This window comes from Marmota monax, unplaced genomic scaffold (genome assembly GCF_021218885.2).
Source record: "Marmota monax isolate L192 unplaced genomic scaffold, Marmota_monax_Labrador192_F-V1.1 WCK01_AAM20220418_F8-fsc00284, whole genome shotgun sequence".
In the NCBI taxonomy this organism is placed as follows: domain Eukaryota; kingdom Metazoa; phylum Chordata; class Mammalia; order Rodentia; family Sciuridae; genus Marmota; species Marmota monax.
This window is the reverse complement of record NW_026694275.1, coordinates 1,233,031-1,248,231: the sequence shown is the minus strand read 5'-3', so window position 1 is coordinate 1,248,231 and position 15,201 is coordinate 1,233,031. Positions and strand designations below refer to the sequence as shown.

At 38.3% G+C, this 15,201-nt stretch overlaps 2 protein-coding genes across 7 annotated transcripts in view; one reads left to right on the top strand and one right to left on the bottom strand.

Annotated features, from left to right (window-relative positions):
* Positions 1-1,028: 1,028 nt before the first annotated feature.
* Positions 1,029-4,005, bottom strand: Pdzd11 (PDZ domain containing 11). Of its 4 annotated transcripts, none has more exons than XM_046467086.2 (7): positions 3,882-4,005; positions 3,312-3,411; positions 2,659-2,742; positions 2,344-2,400; positions 1,977-2,075; positions 1,707-1,767; positions 1,029-1,570 (listed from the first exon to the last, which is right to left on the bottom strand). In XM_046467086.2, exons 2-7 carry the CDS (start codon positions 3,396-3,398, stop codon positions 1,536-1,538), a joined length of 423 nt encoding a protein of 140 aa, XP_046323042.1. In that variant the 5' UTR covers positions 3,399-3,411; positions 3,882-4,005; the 3' UTR covers positions 1,029-1,535. The 4 variants fall into 4 exon arrangements, with proteins under 4 accessions (XP_046323042.1, XP_046323044.1, XP_046323043.1 ...); XM_046467088.2 differs by having other exon boundaries at positions 3,885-3,954; XM_046467087.2 differs by lacking the exon at positions 3,882-4,005 and adding an exon at positions 3,726-3,865.
* A 36-nt stretch (positions 4,006-4,041) lies between these two features.
* Kif4a (kinesin family member 4A) overlaps positions 4,042-15,201 on the top strand; it is a 144,372-nt gene continuing 133,212 nt past the window's right edge. For all 3 annotated transcript variants that reach the window (XM_046467084.2, XM_046467083.2, XM_046467082.2), the window contains exons 1-7: positions 4,042-4,200; positions 4,501-4,641; positions 4,753-4,867; positions 8,776-8,966; positions 10,565-10,657; positions 13,561-13,727; positions 13,960-14,054. In XM_046467084.2, the coding sequence (XP_046323040.1) occupies positions 4,519-4,641; positions 4,753-4,867; positions 8,776-8,966; positions 10,565-10,657; positions 13,561-13,727; positions 13,960-14,054 (784 nt within the window). In that variant the 5' untranslated portion in view covers positions 4,042-4,200; positions 4,501-4,518. The remainder of the gene's footprint in view (positions 4,201-4,500; positions 4,642-4,752; positions 4,868-8,775; positions 8,967-10,564; positions 10,658-13,560; positions 13,728-13,959; positions 14,055-15,201) is intronic.

Here is a 15,201-nt window from a genome sequence, read left to right as displayed (position 1 = left end):
CCCCTCAGAAGTATCTATCTCTAGCCACTAACTCTAGGTTATCATCGTTTGGCCCTTTTCATCATTTCTCATTGTCTATACAAATGTCTACAGAAGAGGGTGAAGATTAATTCAGAGACCTCAAGGATTATTTATCTTTCCTATTTAAAAATTCCGATTTCCAGGTTCTAATTCAGAGCAATATAATCACTCTCCAGGAGAAATAACTAGAAATACATATTTTAAATCACCTAGATTCTTTCAAGGAAAATTTTGGGCTTTAATCACAGGGGTACTTTGCCCCCTACCTCACTAGAAAACCTTTAAAATTCCAAATAGGTATTTTGAACATGCCAGTGGAGGCAGCATAGGTATGACCTAAAATCTCAAACAATGGATTGCAACGAAATATCTAAGAACATGGCAGAAAGTTATTTGGGACTTGAGTGGACAAAAGAGGGAAGTTCACAGTTACTACTACTTAACCTACAGGTTGAAAACTGGGAACCAACTTCTTAACTGTTGCCTCTAAAAAGAAATGGATTTAGTCAGGTGTGATGGTGCATACTTGTAATCCCCAGGATGCTGAGGCAGGAGGACCAAAGGCCAGCCTGGGGAACTTAAGTGAGACTCTTTCTCAAAGTTTATAAAAAAAGGGCTGGGAGGTATCTCAGTGGCACAGTACTTGCCTAGTGTATACAGGCCCTGGATTTAATCCTCAGCACTGCAAAACAAACAAAAGTCCACATGCATCTAAGTTCCTTCCTGGGTTTAGGTTCCAGATAAAGAATCTGGGAAAGGAGGAAAATTATATTCTACCTGCAGAGAAATTTCCAAAGCTCCCAGGGGAAAGGGTACTGTTTCTTACAGTACCCTTCACCCAATGCTATTCCTTGGTTATACTGTGGCTCAGGTTGCTTGGCCTCTCTAAAGTTCTGGCCAGACATAGACAGTTAGAAAGTAGGTATAGTGTTACTGATTCTTCCAGTGCTTCTCTTTTGAAAAAGCTTTGTTGTGCCTCAACGGCACCTTATATCCAATCAGCATCATTCAAATGTTACAACAACATTTATTCAGTACTGTACTTTACATTTGGGGGGAGATGATAGGAGGACGAAGGGACAAAAGTGTCTTATTGGAGTACCCAACATGTATGACAATTCTGATAGTACAAGGATAGATGAAATGGCCAGGCAATCAGATGGAAAGTTCCAAATATTTTCTAACTTATTTCTATAATTAAAATGATAAAGATGTATAAGTACTAAGCCCATGGTAACCAATAAATGTCAGTTGCCATTCCTAGCTAGGTTCCCCACAGGCTAGATTATACCTAGACATTTTCATCCTGTTCCTTTCAGAGAATAAAGCTTGCCTAGAAAATTAGGGAACTAAAAGTACAGTACAGTTTGGGTAACAAAGCTGGCAACTTTCTCTCTATCCTCCCCACCCCACTATGGTAGGGAATGGCTCAGAGTAGACTTCCCAAGTGGCTTCCCTTGGGCCTAGCTAGTTTGTCCTGGCAGATTCCACATGGAGGGCCATAGGCTGCAACTCTAGTGCACAGTCCTCTCTTTTTGGCGATGATAATCTGTGGGAAAGAAGAAAGAAAAGGAGGAACAGAGCATGTTATTTTCAGGCGAGGGCTCCTGATTTCCCATCCCAACATCTGGGGCTTTCAGTCATCAATGTTTTGTCAGGTAAGTAAAAAAGAAACTGGCACTTACTGTAGGGAAAGAAGCGCACACGCATGCTGATTTCTCGGGCGGTCTTCAGGATCTCAACAGCCTGAAAGGAACACAGAAGCTTGTACCAATGACGAGAAAAAAACCCAGGACTCAATCATAATGGGGGAGGGGATGTGCCACTCCATCCCTCTGGTACATTTCCCTAGGAGAGATGCTTTCTTATCATGTTACATGTTTACATTAATCTTGTCCAACCTGTCCTACCTGGGATGGCTTCTGTCATCACCACAGTTAAAGTACTGTACTCACCTTGCTGTGTTCAATATCTTGGAAATCCACATCATTCACAGCTAAAACTTGGTCTCCTTCTTGAAGTCCTGCTCTATGTGCATCTGAGTCAGGAATCACCTGTTAGTAGAGAATACGTGTGATTGGGATGGGGTAATTTCAGAAGACTGCAGGTGAAATTTAGTGCTATTCAAAGGTAATGTGCTATTATTTTTTTCTGTGACAATGTAGGGAGATAGAGGGCTTGCCAAATGCAAAGCTCTGTGTGGGAAAGGGGATGTCCCTATTTTGCCAATTCTAAGAGCCCACTAGCCCTTGGGATATCAGGGTACTCCAATCTGATATACAAAGGAAGTGGCTGTCCATATTGCCTACCAGGCATACATACCTTGGAAATGAAGATGCCTAGCTGGGAGGCCTTTCCTCCTCTGATGTTAAATCCCAACTGTAAGACAAGAGCATGGAATGGGGGCTCAACATAGACAACGAACACACAGAATTTCTAGTAGCATCACAGTAAAATAGCTAGGCTCATGTGTTCCTCAGAGGGAAATGAGAAGTTGTGGAAATGGTAGCTCAGCTTTTCTAGCCATAAGAAAGGAAGTTTCCTCACCTCCCCATCTGCTTTCCAATCCATTTCCCAACCATGGCCAGCTTGTGGTATGCACAAATGTAGCCTGGAATAAGAGGCTCCATGGCTCACCTGAGCTCCAGGAGGCTTCTTCAATGTGACAATTCGGGGCAGAAACTGGGTCAATTCATTGTTGTAGTCTGGGTGGTATACTCTCTGCAAGACAAAACAATCTCAGAATTTTTTTTTAGAATTTATTTATTTATTTTATGTGGCACTGAGGATGGAACTCAGTGCCTCATATGTGCTAGGCAAGTGCTCTACCACTGAGCCACAACCCCAGTCCTCAGAAATCTTACTACCAGCTTAGATGTCACATTTACCATCTTTTGATTAATACTAATGCATCATCTTGAAGTCAAGAAAAGGTAAAGTCATAGACTTAGTTTAAGTAGAACAGATAAACATTACTGAAATAAGTAGATGTTTAGCATGGGGATACGCTAATAGCTCTATAGCTCCCCACTTCTTAACCTCTTGACAGTATGGAAACTAGGGCTGGATTTCCAGAATTCACTGGTGTGAACAGACCCCAGCAAGTGGCTTCCATAAGAAGTTCTCATTTGGTCTCTGATGCTAATAATTTGGCTTCTGGGTCCTTCGGCTAAAACAAGGGCTAAGATTCATTCTCCATTTAGCTTTCTAACACTGTCATTCTACCTTTTATACATCATATCACAACCAAGGGGAAAAATTCCCTTCTCAGGAATACTGATGGTTTTCACCTCATGAGGTGGAATCCATGCTGGGGGATTCTCATAGGCAGGCAGGAAAACCACAGGGTAGTCATCATAAGGAATTCTGCTGTCCATCTCAGGCAAGACCCTGAAAAGAAAAGGCGAATCAAGGCCGACAAGTAATTCAAAAGAGACAGCAGCCCAAAGTTTCAGCAAGCAGCTCCAACCCATTCCAAGGCTATCAGTCTATGGGTCTAGCCCACATCTAGATTTTAAGATTTGGAGGACCGAAGGAAGAAAAAAGATAGGAAGAAACTATTAACTTTGATAAATATCTGGATGCCAAACACTGCTAGGTATTCTAGAGACATGATCTCATTTTCCACAACAATTCAGCAAAACAGTTGTTACTGTCTTCATCCTAGAGAAGAGGAAATCAGAGTGGCGTCTAAAAAGATCTACTTTTGAGATCCAGGGGAATGCTGACTTCAACTCTTCAAAGGGACTCCGGGACAAGCACCGCTCCACGCTCTCTGGAGATCCCCAGATTGACTCTTCCTTCACCACCAGCCACCTTCCAGCTCCCCGTCCTGCATTCCGCCCAAGTCCCGCGCTCACCACCGCTTAAACACCGAACCACCTCAGCAGCCCTGAAGTCCTCACCCTCCCCTGGCTCGGCTCACAGCCAAACAACCTGGGAACCGGAAGCAGATCCTCAGTAGGGTCGAAAAGGGGCGGGGCCTGGCTGCAACCAACTTGCCTTCCTTTCCCTAACGCGTCAGCCTGCGCGCGCCGACGTGTGTGCTCTGCCTGCAAGCTATCTGCGCTCCGATTGGCTGGCGCCTCTGGAACCGATTTGAAACTTGGCGGTTAAAGCTCCAGTTGGAACAGGGCGCCTGGAGACCGGGGAAGACCGGGGAAAGGGACGTTTAGTTGGGTGAGTTAAGGGGGCACATCTTAGCTCAGATTTTACCATTCCCTTTACCTTGGGACTTTGTTATTTGTCGCTGGGTTCGTTTTTCTTTTCATTTTAAATGCCACTTCATTCTTCCGAGTGTCGGGCTGACCGGCGGTTCAGTCGCGGTCAAGTCCAACAGTAATCTGGGGCAGCGATCCCTTGGGAGGGGAGGCTGCCATGGCTAAGGCTGAGTTTTCCAACGCTCCCACCCTCCTGGAGGTACTCCTACCCCTGCCTACATACCAAGATTCATCAGAAAGCTGTTTTTCTCCCCTGCAGAGACGGTGCTGAGCTAGGATGATGAAGGAAGAGGTGAAGGGAATTCCTGTAAGGGTGGCACTGCGTTGTCGCCCTCTAGTCCCTAAAGAGATTAACGAGGGCTGTCAGATGTGCCTTTCCTTCGTGCCGGGGGAGCCTCAGGTGCGTAGCAAAGTCCTGGGCTCCTTTGTGAACAGCTGGGGCTGAATGGCAGCGAGGGGCGTGGCCTAGCTGTGTTTTTTTTCCTTACATCTTGTCCCTTGCCTTGCGTAGGTGGTCGTTGGTACTGATAAATCCTTTACCTATGATTTTGTGTTTGACCCCTCCACTGAACAAGAAGAGGTCTTCAATACAGCAGTAGCACCACTCATAAAAGGCATTTTTAAAGGTGAGGCTATTTACTTTGCCGAACATTTCTTGAGCATATACATTGTGCCATGCTTGGGCACTGCAAATATAGGATTGGATGAAATGTGATTCCTGCCTTCGAAAAGCCCACAGCTTAATAACACTTGTGAAACCTAGAAACATTTGTAAAAGTCTCTCTACTCTCAAAGCTAGATTTATACTGTGTTTGTATCCTGTGGTTCTGTTCATCTTTAATGTGTACATTTTTTCATTTGCCTGGAACCTCACTGGAGTACAATAAGGTCTTTGGTGAGTGATCAGTGTGCCAACCTGCTTGAGTGTCAGTCAGGCCTCAGTATTCATTCAGTATTATTCTTTCAAAGATAAATAATATAGCTTCCAGGCCCTGAAGAAGTTCAAAGTCCAGAAGAGATAGATGACTACATAAATAATTTTAATTCATAAAATTTTTAACAAATTTATTGCACCTACCTTTAAGAAAAATATTTTTAAAGTTAAAAATATACCACAGAGTCAGTCCTGCTACAGAACTAGCACTACTGTCATACAAAATGGTATGAAAAAAGTATGACACTAATCCTGTTTGGGGGATTTGGGGTGAATTTCACAGAATAGGGAAGCTTTGATATAGGTCTTGAATGATGAGAATTCTTTGAGGTGGGGAAGGAGATTTCCTTAAGCCCCTGAATACTATGGCTAGTTAATAATCTTTATTGTAGAAGCTAAGGCTTTAATGTTGAAGACCAGGGCAGGGTTCTAAAAGAGAGGAGTACCTGAGAAATGTCTCATTGTTATTCTAGTACAATGGTTATTCAAGTTACAAAATAAAGATTCATTTAAAAGAAGTAGAACCATGGTGACTCAAAGTAGAAATGTTCATTTGTACACAGTTTATTTTAACTTTCCATTCAATAGAAAAATGCTTTCTAATAATAACTGTTAGGTTAATTTCTAGTGACTGGTTATTTTTTTTTTCTTAACAGGGAACTCACAGACTCATAGGGTAGTCTGCTTGAAATGTGGTGTTTGAATATCTTTGTGTTAGATCTTTATATTGAGAAGATATTTATTTCTCAGTAATTTCTACACAGTGATGTTACTTCATCCCTCTAGATAAGCAGAATTTTTTTTTACGGAAAACAGCTATTAACATATATATTCACCTTTTTAAAAATGGTCATGGCTCAGTGCACATTGAACACTTTGCTTCAAAGGTTAAGGATACTAAGCTTATAGAAATGTTGTGAGACTAGTATAAAGAACTTTTTTCCTGAACCATTTGAGATGACTTGTTGACCTGATGACCCCCTAATGCTAGTGTGTATTTCCTAAAAAGAGGGACTTTCTTCTAAGGTAACTTAATTGTGGTAACACACTATAATTATCATACTCATGAAATTTGTATTGCCACATTAATGCCATCTAATCTTCAAAGCCCCATTCAAGCTTTCTCAATAGTATTCTTTATAGAAATAAAAAGATCTAGTTCAAAATCACATGTCTTTAGATTTAGCTGTCCTGCTTCTTTAGTCTCCATTATAAAATGATTCCTGAGTCCTTTTTTTTTTCCTTTCATAATCTTGGCACTTTTTTTAATATTTACTTTTTAGTTGTAGTTGGACACAATACCTTTATTTTACTTATTCATTTTTATGTGGTGCTGAGGATCAAACCCAGGGTCCTGCACATTCGAGGTGAGCACTCTACCACAGAGCTACAACCCCAGCCCCAATCTTGGCACTTTTGAAAATTACAGGCTAGTTATTGTGTAAACATTTCTCAATTTTAGTTGTCTGATGTTTTTATTAGATTCAGGTTGTGTATCTTTTAGTAGACATATAACAAGAGTGATGCTGTATTCTTCTCATTGAATCCTATCAGTTAGGAGATAATTTTGATTTGTTCCATTACTGTTGATGTTCATTTTTATCATTTGATTAAGGTGTTAATATGGCAGGTTTCTCAACTATAAAGTCAATCTTTTCTTTTTACATATTTGGAAGACTGTTACATGGTTCTGTTTAATTCTTTTCTAATTAACCATTCCTGTTTTTCTTTAGCTGTTCCTAAAACGATGTTAATCAGAAGCTTCACTATGTGATCATTTTCTTCAGATTATAACTCTTACTAATAACTTAGTAAGAGTACTATAGTTTTACTTCCATATTCTTAACTTGGCAAACTATGAAAATTAAATTATAGTCTTATAAAGATGATATAAAGTCAAAAGTGATTGCAATATACATGGTGTTAACATTGTCCTCATTTGCAAAAGCCCATTATTTTTCATATTCACCTCAACAACACCCTCTTATACTCTAAACTCCTGGTACTATAGAGACTTAGGCATTTTATGGAAAGTTCTGAAACCTGGTTTCCCAAGATGTTCCTATCTACAAATATCTGTGGTATTGCAGAAAATTATGGAATGTTATCCTCTTGCCGCAGAGTCAGGCCAGGTGATACCAGCAATCTATTACAGTAAAACTTTCAATTTAGTATCTTCTGATGTTCTGGCATAAATGTCACAAAACTTCAATCTTATTATTTAGGTTAACACATTGTTTCAAAACTTAAAAGTTTTTCCTTTAGATTCCAAAATTATCTTGATAAATGGTAGGTAATGGTTTTGATAAAAATGTGATTATTTAACACAGAAAGCTTGTTTTATCTTCCTTTAGAACATGTCTACCACTCTAATAAGAGATATCTCCCTAAGGTCACATTTTTTCACCTGAAGTAAATTTGGACTTAGTGTTCCTTCTAGGTGCTATGCTTACAGTTTTAGTAGCTAGATCTTATCATTAATTAATGAATTATAAATATTGAAGTTAAGCTGAGAATAGCCCATCTATTGTCTAATTGTTAATTTTTAAAATCTTGCTATAGTTGTTAGGTGGGTTTAATTTCAATCATAAATTTCAACTTAAGGCATAAAAGGAGAATGTCTAAGTAACTAGTAATCTGGATTCTCTGACAAGAGAAAATATAAAAATTGATCTATAAAATAAACACTTTTACTGAATCTAAACTCAAACAGAAATTTAACAGTCATTATATAGGTACCAACAGAAAACACAATGATTGTTCAGTGGGCGTTCCATTTAATAATTTAGAAAATACAAACAAGTAGAAAGGAAAAAAAAACAAAAAAATCACTTACCATCCTGTTATTTAAAGATAAATATCAGAATTTTAATCATTTATATATCCTTTTGATTGTTTCTAGTACCTACACTTACACTTAACAATTGCTTTACCTGCTATTTTTGAGTAATTATGTCATGAACATCTTTGAATAGGTGGCTCTTTATCAATCCTCTATAAAAACAAAGGATATATATTACATTGAATCATACTTCAATGATAATATTTTAGTGAGGAGCCTGATAATATCAACCAGGTACATTCCTTGAGTTCAGAAAGGGAATGGATATTTTCATCAATTGTAAAAAACAATGTTGTTGCCTTTTCAAATGAAGACTATCTTAATCAAATGAATACATGCTAGAATCCTTTCTATTTATGTAGTTTCTAAGTTTTTCATTTAATTCCCATAATTTAGAATTGCTCAAGATAGGGAAATAGTAGGATTATAAATTTCCCAGTGGCTTTTTACCATGGCTTAGCCACCTTCACTATCTTTTAAGTATTTGACATCCTAGCTCTTAGGAGTTTTCAAGAGAGGTCAAAATCTGGGGTTAGTTTTTTTTTTTTTTTTTTTTGTTATTTGTTTGCTTTGAATAGTGCAAAGTCAAGGCCTTAACAAAGCTTTTCTTTGTGTCTGCTATTCCTAAGAGTTTGTCTTGAGAGAACAATCTCAATTTTATTACAAGTAATAAAATGGAGTAGGAAAAAGGAAATGGAGTATATTGATTGGGTGAAAATATTTGCACAACACTATGCATGTGACTTGTATTTTGATAGGATACAATGCAACTGTCCTGGCCTATGGGCAGACTGGCTCTGGAAAAACCTATTCAATGGGAGGTGCATATACTGCAGAGCAAGAAAATGAACCAACAGTTGGGGTCATTCCTAGGGTAATACAACTGCTATTTAAAGAAATTGATAAAAAGAGTGACTTTGAATTTACTCTGAAAGTATCTTATTTGGAGGTAAGTGATTTATCTTTAATTATTCTGAATTCAAAGTTATCTTTGGCTAGAAAAATAAATCCAAATCATTTTTCCTGGCATGACTCAGTTTAGTAAATTACATTTTCAGTAAATTGCATTTTAATAAATTGATAGAGAAAGTGTACTGGCTCAGTTGGATCTGGCTCTGACCCAATTCTTTTCTTTTCTTATTGGGATAGTATATTTAATCTGATTGTTAGAGGAATTGGCATTGCCATATCAAAAGATGATAGGAATTTTTAAATTCCAGTTTGGCTTCTATTACTGATTTCCTGTAGAGTATATGGAAATGTATTTGATTTACCTTTACTCTCTTGAGGCTTAAGTTATAATTTTGCTGCTTCCTGAAAAAGTTTATTAAAAATTAGGGTGAAGCTGGGTTCAGTGGTGCCCAACTGTAATCTCAGCAACTTGGGAAGCTGAGACAGGAGGATTACAAGTTCAAGGCCAGCCTCAGCAACATAGCCAGATCCTCAGCAAATTAGTGAGAACCTGTCTCAAAATTTTAAAAAATGTAAAGGACTAGGGATGTAGATCAGTGGTATAACACCCCTGGATTCAATCCTCAGTAAGAAAATAAAGGGTGAATATTGAGTTGTTAAACACATATTTGTTGAGCACCTACTGTGGCCAGATGGCATGTTAAATAATTAGCATCAGCAATAATAGCAAACAAATATAGTACTTAACATGTGTTAAGCTTTGTTCTCAGTACTTACAGTTTTATTTGCTGTTGAAATATTAGTTGCTACTTTTCCCTTTTGCTTTCCTTGCTCCCAGCCTCTCCTCCCCTAAGGACCCACTGTTCACATTTTAACAAAGTTGGTGAAGGTGGTTGTGTTAGAACACCATCAGAGAACTGAATTTGGACACCCATGTAACTTTTTTAAAAGGTCTGCTATTCCTAAGAAACTCTGTCCTTGGGCTGGGGTTGTGTCCAGTAGTAGAGTACTCACCTAGCCCGTTAGAGGCTCTGGATTAAATCCTCAGCACCACATAAAAATAAACAAAATAAAAGTATTGTGTCCAACTACAACTGAAAAATTTTAAAAAGGAAACTCTGTCCCAAAAGAGTAGTCTCAGTTTTGTTACAAGTAATATGGAATTCATTCTTGTAAAACAGCAAATGGTTACATATAAGGTTAAAGTCCCTTTTGTGGATGTGGTGGGAGTGATATGACCAACTGTCTGGTGCATGCTAGGCAAGCTCTAAGAACTCTGTCACTGAGATACACCATGGCCCCTTTTCTTAATTCTAATATATGTTCATTGTAAACAGAATTTTAAGTACAGAAAGTTACAAAGTATTTTTATTTATTTATTTATATGTTTTTAAAGAGAGAGAGAGAGAGAGAATTTTTTAATATTTACTTTTTAGTTTTTGGTGGATACAACATCTTTATTTTATTTTTATGTGGTGCTGAGGATCAAACCCAGCACCCCGTGCATGCCAGTGCGTTACTGCTTGAGCCACATCCCCAGCCCACAAAGTATTTTTAAAAATGACCTGTTTCCAATACTAAGAGAGTATTGCTGTTAACAGCTTGTTTTCACCACTTTACTTTCAACAATATCAGATTTACAATGAAGAAATTTTGGATCTTCTATGCCCTTCTCGTGAGAAAGCCTCTCAAATAAATATCCGGGAAGATCCTAAAGAAGGCATAAAGGTGTGTTTATCTTTTATTTGATATTATTAAAATGTTGGCAACTACTAAAGTTCACATACCTTTTTCTTTGGGACTGTGGTTTTAAATGACTACTAACATCTCAGTCTTTTAGGTTTTGCGTGGTCCTAAATTGCCTTTGTTTATCTTGAATTCCTCGATGGGAGCTCTTATGGGGAAGAAAGGGAGGACTCACATTCAGTTTTATCACCTTCCTGTTACTTCTTGTGGAATGCTAAGATCAATTAAACATTTATTAATTATTACAGAGTTCTGAGGCTGAAATTTCTAGTATGGTCACAAGTGGCTATTTAGTTTTAAATTAATTAAAATGGAATAAAATTTAAAATTCAATTCCCCTGCCAGCCACATATCAAGTGCTCAGTAGTTATATGTGACTTATGACTACCATATTGAACAGCATAGGTACAGGATGTATCCATGATTATAGAAAATTCTGTTGGACAGTATTGTAATACACATTGTGCTAAGCTCTAGAATGATATAAAATGAAAAATTGAATATGATTTTTTTTAATTTGTATGTACTATAGGGAGAAGAACACTTTTGTGAGAGCCTCTGTCACATGGTATAGGTGCAGGATCTGGAGGTGGAACTTGAGTATTCAGGGGTGGGAGAATCAGAGGCTGGAAATGGGTGAGAATAGGTAGTTCAGACTTGATAAAATACAGAGAAATAATATCTTACCCATCTTCTCCTTCCCTTTTTTTTTTCTGCACAAACTAAAAAAGGAAAGTTGCAGGTTTAAAGAAGTGATAAGGGGCAGATGCCTGTGCTTCAGAGATTTTTTTTCCCTTCCAGATCATTAATTTGTTAACTAGGTATTAAAGCAAGGCCTAAAGTTCAGGTCCCATAAGTTTGGAATATAGGAAGATAGTTCAGAAACCTGGCAGTAAGAAACCTGTACAAAATACTTGCTGTCACCAGAAAGAAGTTGATACTGAACCAGCATTGGACCCTGTCCCAACATCTTTCATATGTCCTATTCTAAGGAATTAAGTCCCACATGTTGTTGCGGTGAGATGCGCAATTCAAAGAAATGTGTTCCTGACACAAACCTGAGTGGTTAAGAACAAGTTTGGGTAAATATCCCTTCAGGTGGGATAGATGGTATTTAAATAAGTAGAGAGAAGTAAGGGTACTCTTATAGTAAGGAATACCTTCAACAGGAAAGCTGAATAGGCCTAGACTAGTCTGGACTATAGGATTTAGGCTGGGGAATAACAGGAGATGTGTTAGGACCAGATTGTGAAGCCAGAGTGAAAAGCTATTTCTGTCCCTCTAAACAGCATATAAATTATTTACTACTTCTGAATGAAAGGTTGCTATGGCTAATTTTTACCAATTTTTTATCTTACATATGTATCTCTCCAACTACATTGGCTTCTGGAGTTAGGAGAACATTTTAAAATGTCTTTGTATCCTCATTATCTAACACAGTGTTTAGTACTTTGGTGACATTTTGGGAAGCAAGGTTTTAGGAAAATTAAATAGAAATGGATTGAAAAAAAAAAAAGACAAGGGTGAGGAAGACCAGTTGAGGAAACTGTTGCCTTATTTTTCAAACATGAAATAATATAAACCTGGACTCAGCAAGTAGATTTGGAAGGGAAAAGGAAGTGATGGATTCAAAAGAAGAATGACTAGGAATTGGTGATAGATGGGACATGGAGGAATGAGAGAAGTTGAAGGTGATCTGAAGTTTCGAGATAACGAGAATAGAGATATTAATAGAAATGGAGAAATAGTGTAGTACCAAACATGAGACCTTATTTTCCTGAATTCCTGATGCTACAAAAACTATATACTGCTGTTTCCTCTAGTGAAAATGAGGTATCAAATGGGTCAGAAGTACAGGGAGATGCACGGAATCACATGGAGGATAAACTAGCAAAGGGAAATACCATAGCTGTTTGTGTTGCACTTGTTTTCTTGGTTTTTGTTATATTTTTTGAGAGAGCAAGTACCAGGGATTGAAGTCAGGGCATTCAACCACTGAGCCACATCCCGAGCTGTATTTTGTGTTTTATTTAGAGATAGTGTCTCACTGAGTTGTTTAGCACCTTGCTTTTGCTGAGGATGGCTTTAAATTTGTGATCCTCCTGCCTCACCCTCCCCAGCTGCTGGGATTGCAGGTGTGCATCACCACACCCAGCTTCATTTGTTCTCTTTCAGGCCCAAAATTTACATTTACTTGGGGCTATCACTACCCTAAAATCTAGGGATCTTCTCTGACTCTAGTATTAGCAAACACTCGGTTTATTAAGTTCTTAGGGAAGATTAGAGACTTTGGTTTTTGGTCATTTCACAGAGTTCTAGTTAAAGTTGTCTTATTTCATAGCTATTTATTGATTTCTACTGGAGTATCAAGACATTTTTTTAAACCACCAACCCTATATCAGGAGCCACTTGTCAAAAGAAACGAACTTTATTTTTAGAACCACACATGCCAAACAAAACTGCTCCTCAGGAAAAACCCTCAGAGCCCAACTTCCACCACCGGCTTCCCACAAGCCTCTTTCACAACCACAAGCCTCTCCACCTCCCACAATCCTCCTGCTCTTGAGGCCGATTGGCTGGGTCGCATGGGCGGAGCCAAAAAGTCACCCAATGAGCAGCTCTGTGGTCTGAAAGGGCAGGGAAACAGCCCAATGAGCATCACTGCAGAGGAGCCAATCAGCTAGATGTTGCTGGGCCGCTGTGAGCCAATCATCAGCTGGCAGTCTGAAAGTTTGCTGGGGCCCCTTCGGCTGTGGCTCTCAACAATTGCTGTTTATTGATTTCTACTGGAGTATCAAGACATTTTTTTAAACCACCAACCCTGTATTTCTTACCAAGCATTTGAAATATTAACTATAAGAAAAATTTTTCTTTCTTGGAATTAGATTGTGGGACTCACTGAGAAGACTGTTTTAGTTGCCTTGGATACTGTTTCTTGTTTGGAGCAGGGCAACAACTGTAGGACTGTGGCATCCACAGCTATGAACTCCCAGTCATCCCGATCTCATGCCATCTTTACAATTTCCATAGAGCAAAGAAAGAAAAATGACAAGTAAGTTATAATTTCAATAGTCAAGACTTTTTTATGTTCTATGAAGGTTGAATAGTAGGTTGCTTCTTCAAATGATTTGACTCATCATTTGATGTCAGTATTGTGAGCATTAGTGACCAATGGGTCTATTTAAACTGATTTAGAAAACAAATGAGAGCTAGCAGATCATCTTTGATACACACTTTCAAACTTGTGTATTTTTTCTTACTGTGTCTTCCTGTCATTATCACAGGAATAGCAGCTTCCGCTCCAAGCTGCATCTTGTAGACCTTGCTGGATCAGAAAGACAGAAAAAAACCAAGGCTGAAGGAGATCGTCTAAAAGAGGGTAAGAGTAATTAAGGTCAAAGTTGTAGATTAAAAACACCTTTGTACTCTTATTGATATTGCCGGTGTTTCATATGGGATATTTCAGAGCACAATCTTTTTTTTTTTTTTAATTGGTACCTGGGACTGAACCCAGGGACACTTAATCACTGAGCCACATCCCCAGCCCTTTTTGTATTTTTTTAGAGGTAGGATCTCACTGAGTTGCTTAGGGCCTATCAAAGTTACTGAGGCTAGGTTTGAATTTGTGATCCTCCTTCCTCAGCCTCCTGAGCCACTGGGATTCCAGGCATTTGCCATCATGCCCAGCTCAGAGCACATTCTAACAGTAGCTGCAGTTCAGTTTTTGAGGATGATTTCAACAAGGGTAAAAAAAAAATATTTCTTTCCCACGCATTCGTTTCTTTCCCACACATTCGTTCTCTAATTCAGGTATTAAATTTAGATCTGGCCCTTGGTTTGATTTCATCTGGACCAGGCAAGTTTTGTTTTACCTCCCCAACCTCTTATAAATAAAATCAGTACCCTTATTCTGTCATTCCAAGGATTCACTATCCCTTCCTGATGTTGTCATGTATAAACCTCATTAGCATGGATTCCATATCTTTATTCAATTTGTTGGAATTAAATGATCAAGTGCCTAAAGTTAGAAAATTCCTATGGTGTATGTTATTAGAAAGCTGCTTCTAGCATGATAGTGACCTGGTGATCTGTATGCTTTGAGAATGGTCCTTTAAATGATTATTAATCTCTCTAACAGAGAATAATATTTAGTTTATTCCTCAGTTTTGTTCTTAAGGATCTTGTGAAGGATTTTGTCAAATGTCTTGCTAAGTTCAGATCTACTATGTCTACTATATGTATCATAGCTAACAGCTTAGTAAAAATGCAAATAAAAGGAATAAGGATTAGCATAGATTGACTTTTTCTTAGTGAATTCAAGTTGCTTCTACTGCTCATTCCTCCATTTCCAGGTTCTTGTAAGATGACCTTGTAATAATCCATTCTAGACTTATATCAAATTCACTGGTCTGTAATGTATGGAATTAACTTTTACCCTTTTTTTGAAACTTGAAATTACATCTGCCCAGCCTTCTGGAACATCTTTGTCTGTGATTCCTCAAAGATCATTGACATAGCTTCAATGG

Excerpts from the sequence above, each read along its gene's own strand:
- Pdzd11 (XM_046467086.2), bottom strand. The coding sequence starts at position 3,398 with ATGGACAGCAGAATTCCTTATGATGACTACCCTGTGGTTTTCCTGCCT. Across the intron at positions 2,401-2,658 it reads AGAAGCCTCCTGGAGCTCAG|TTGGGATTTAACATCAGAGG; the intron begins GTGAGCCATGGA and ends CTTGTCTTACAG. Across the intron at positions 2,076-2,343 it reads TAGGCATCTTCATTTCCAAG|GTGATTCCTGACTCAGATGC; the intron begins GTATGTATGCCT and ends CTCTACTAACAG.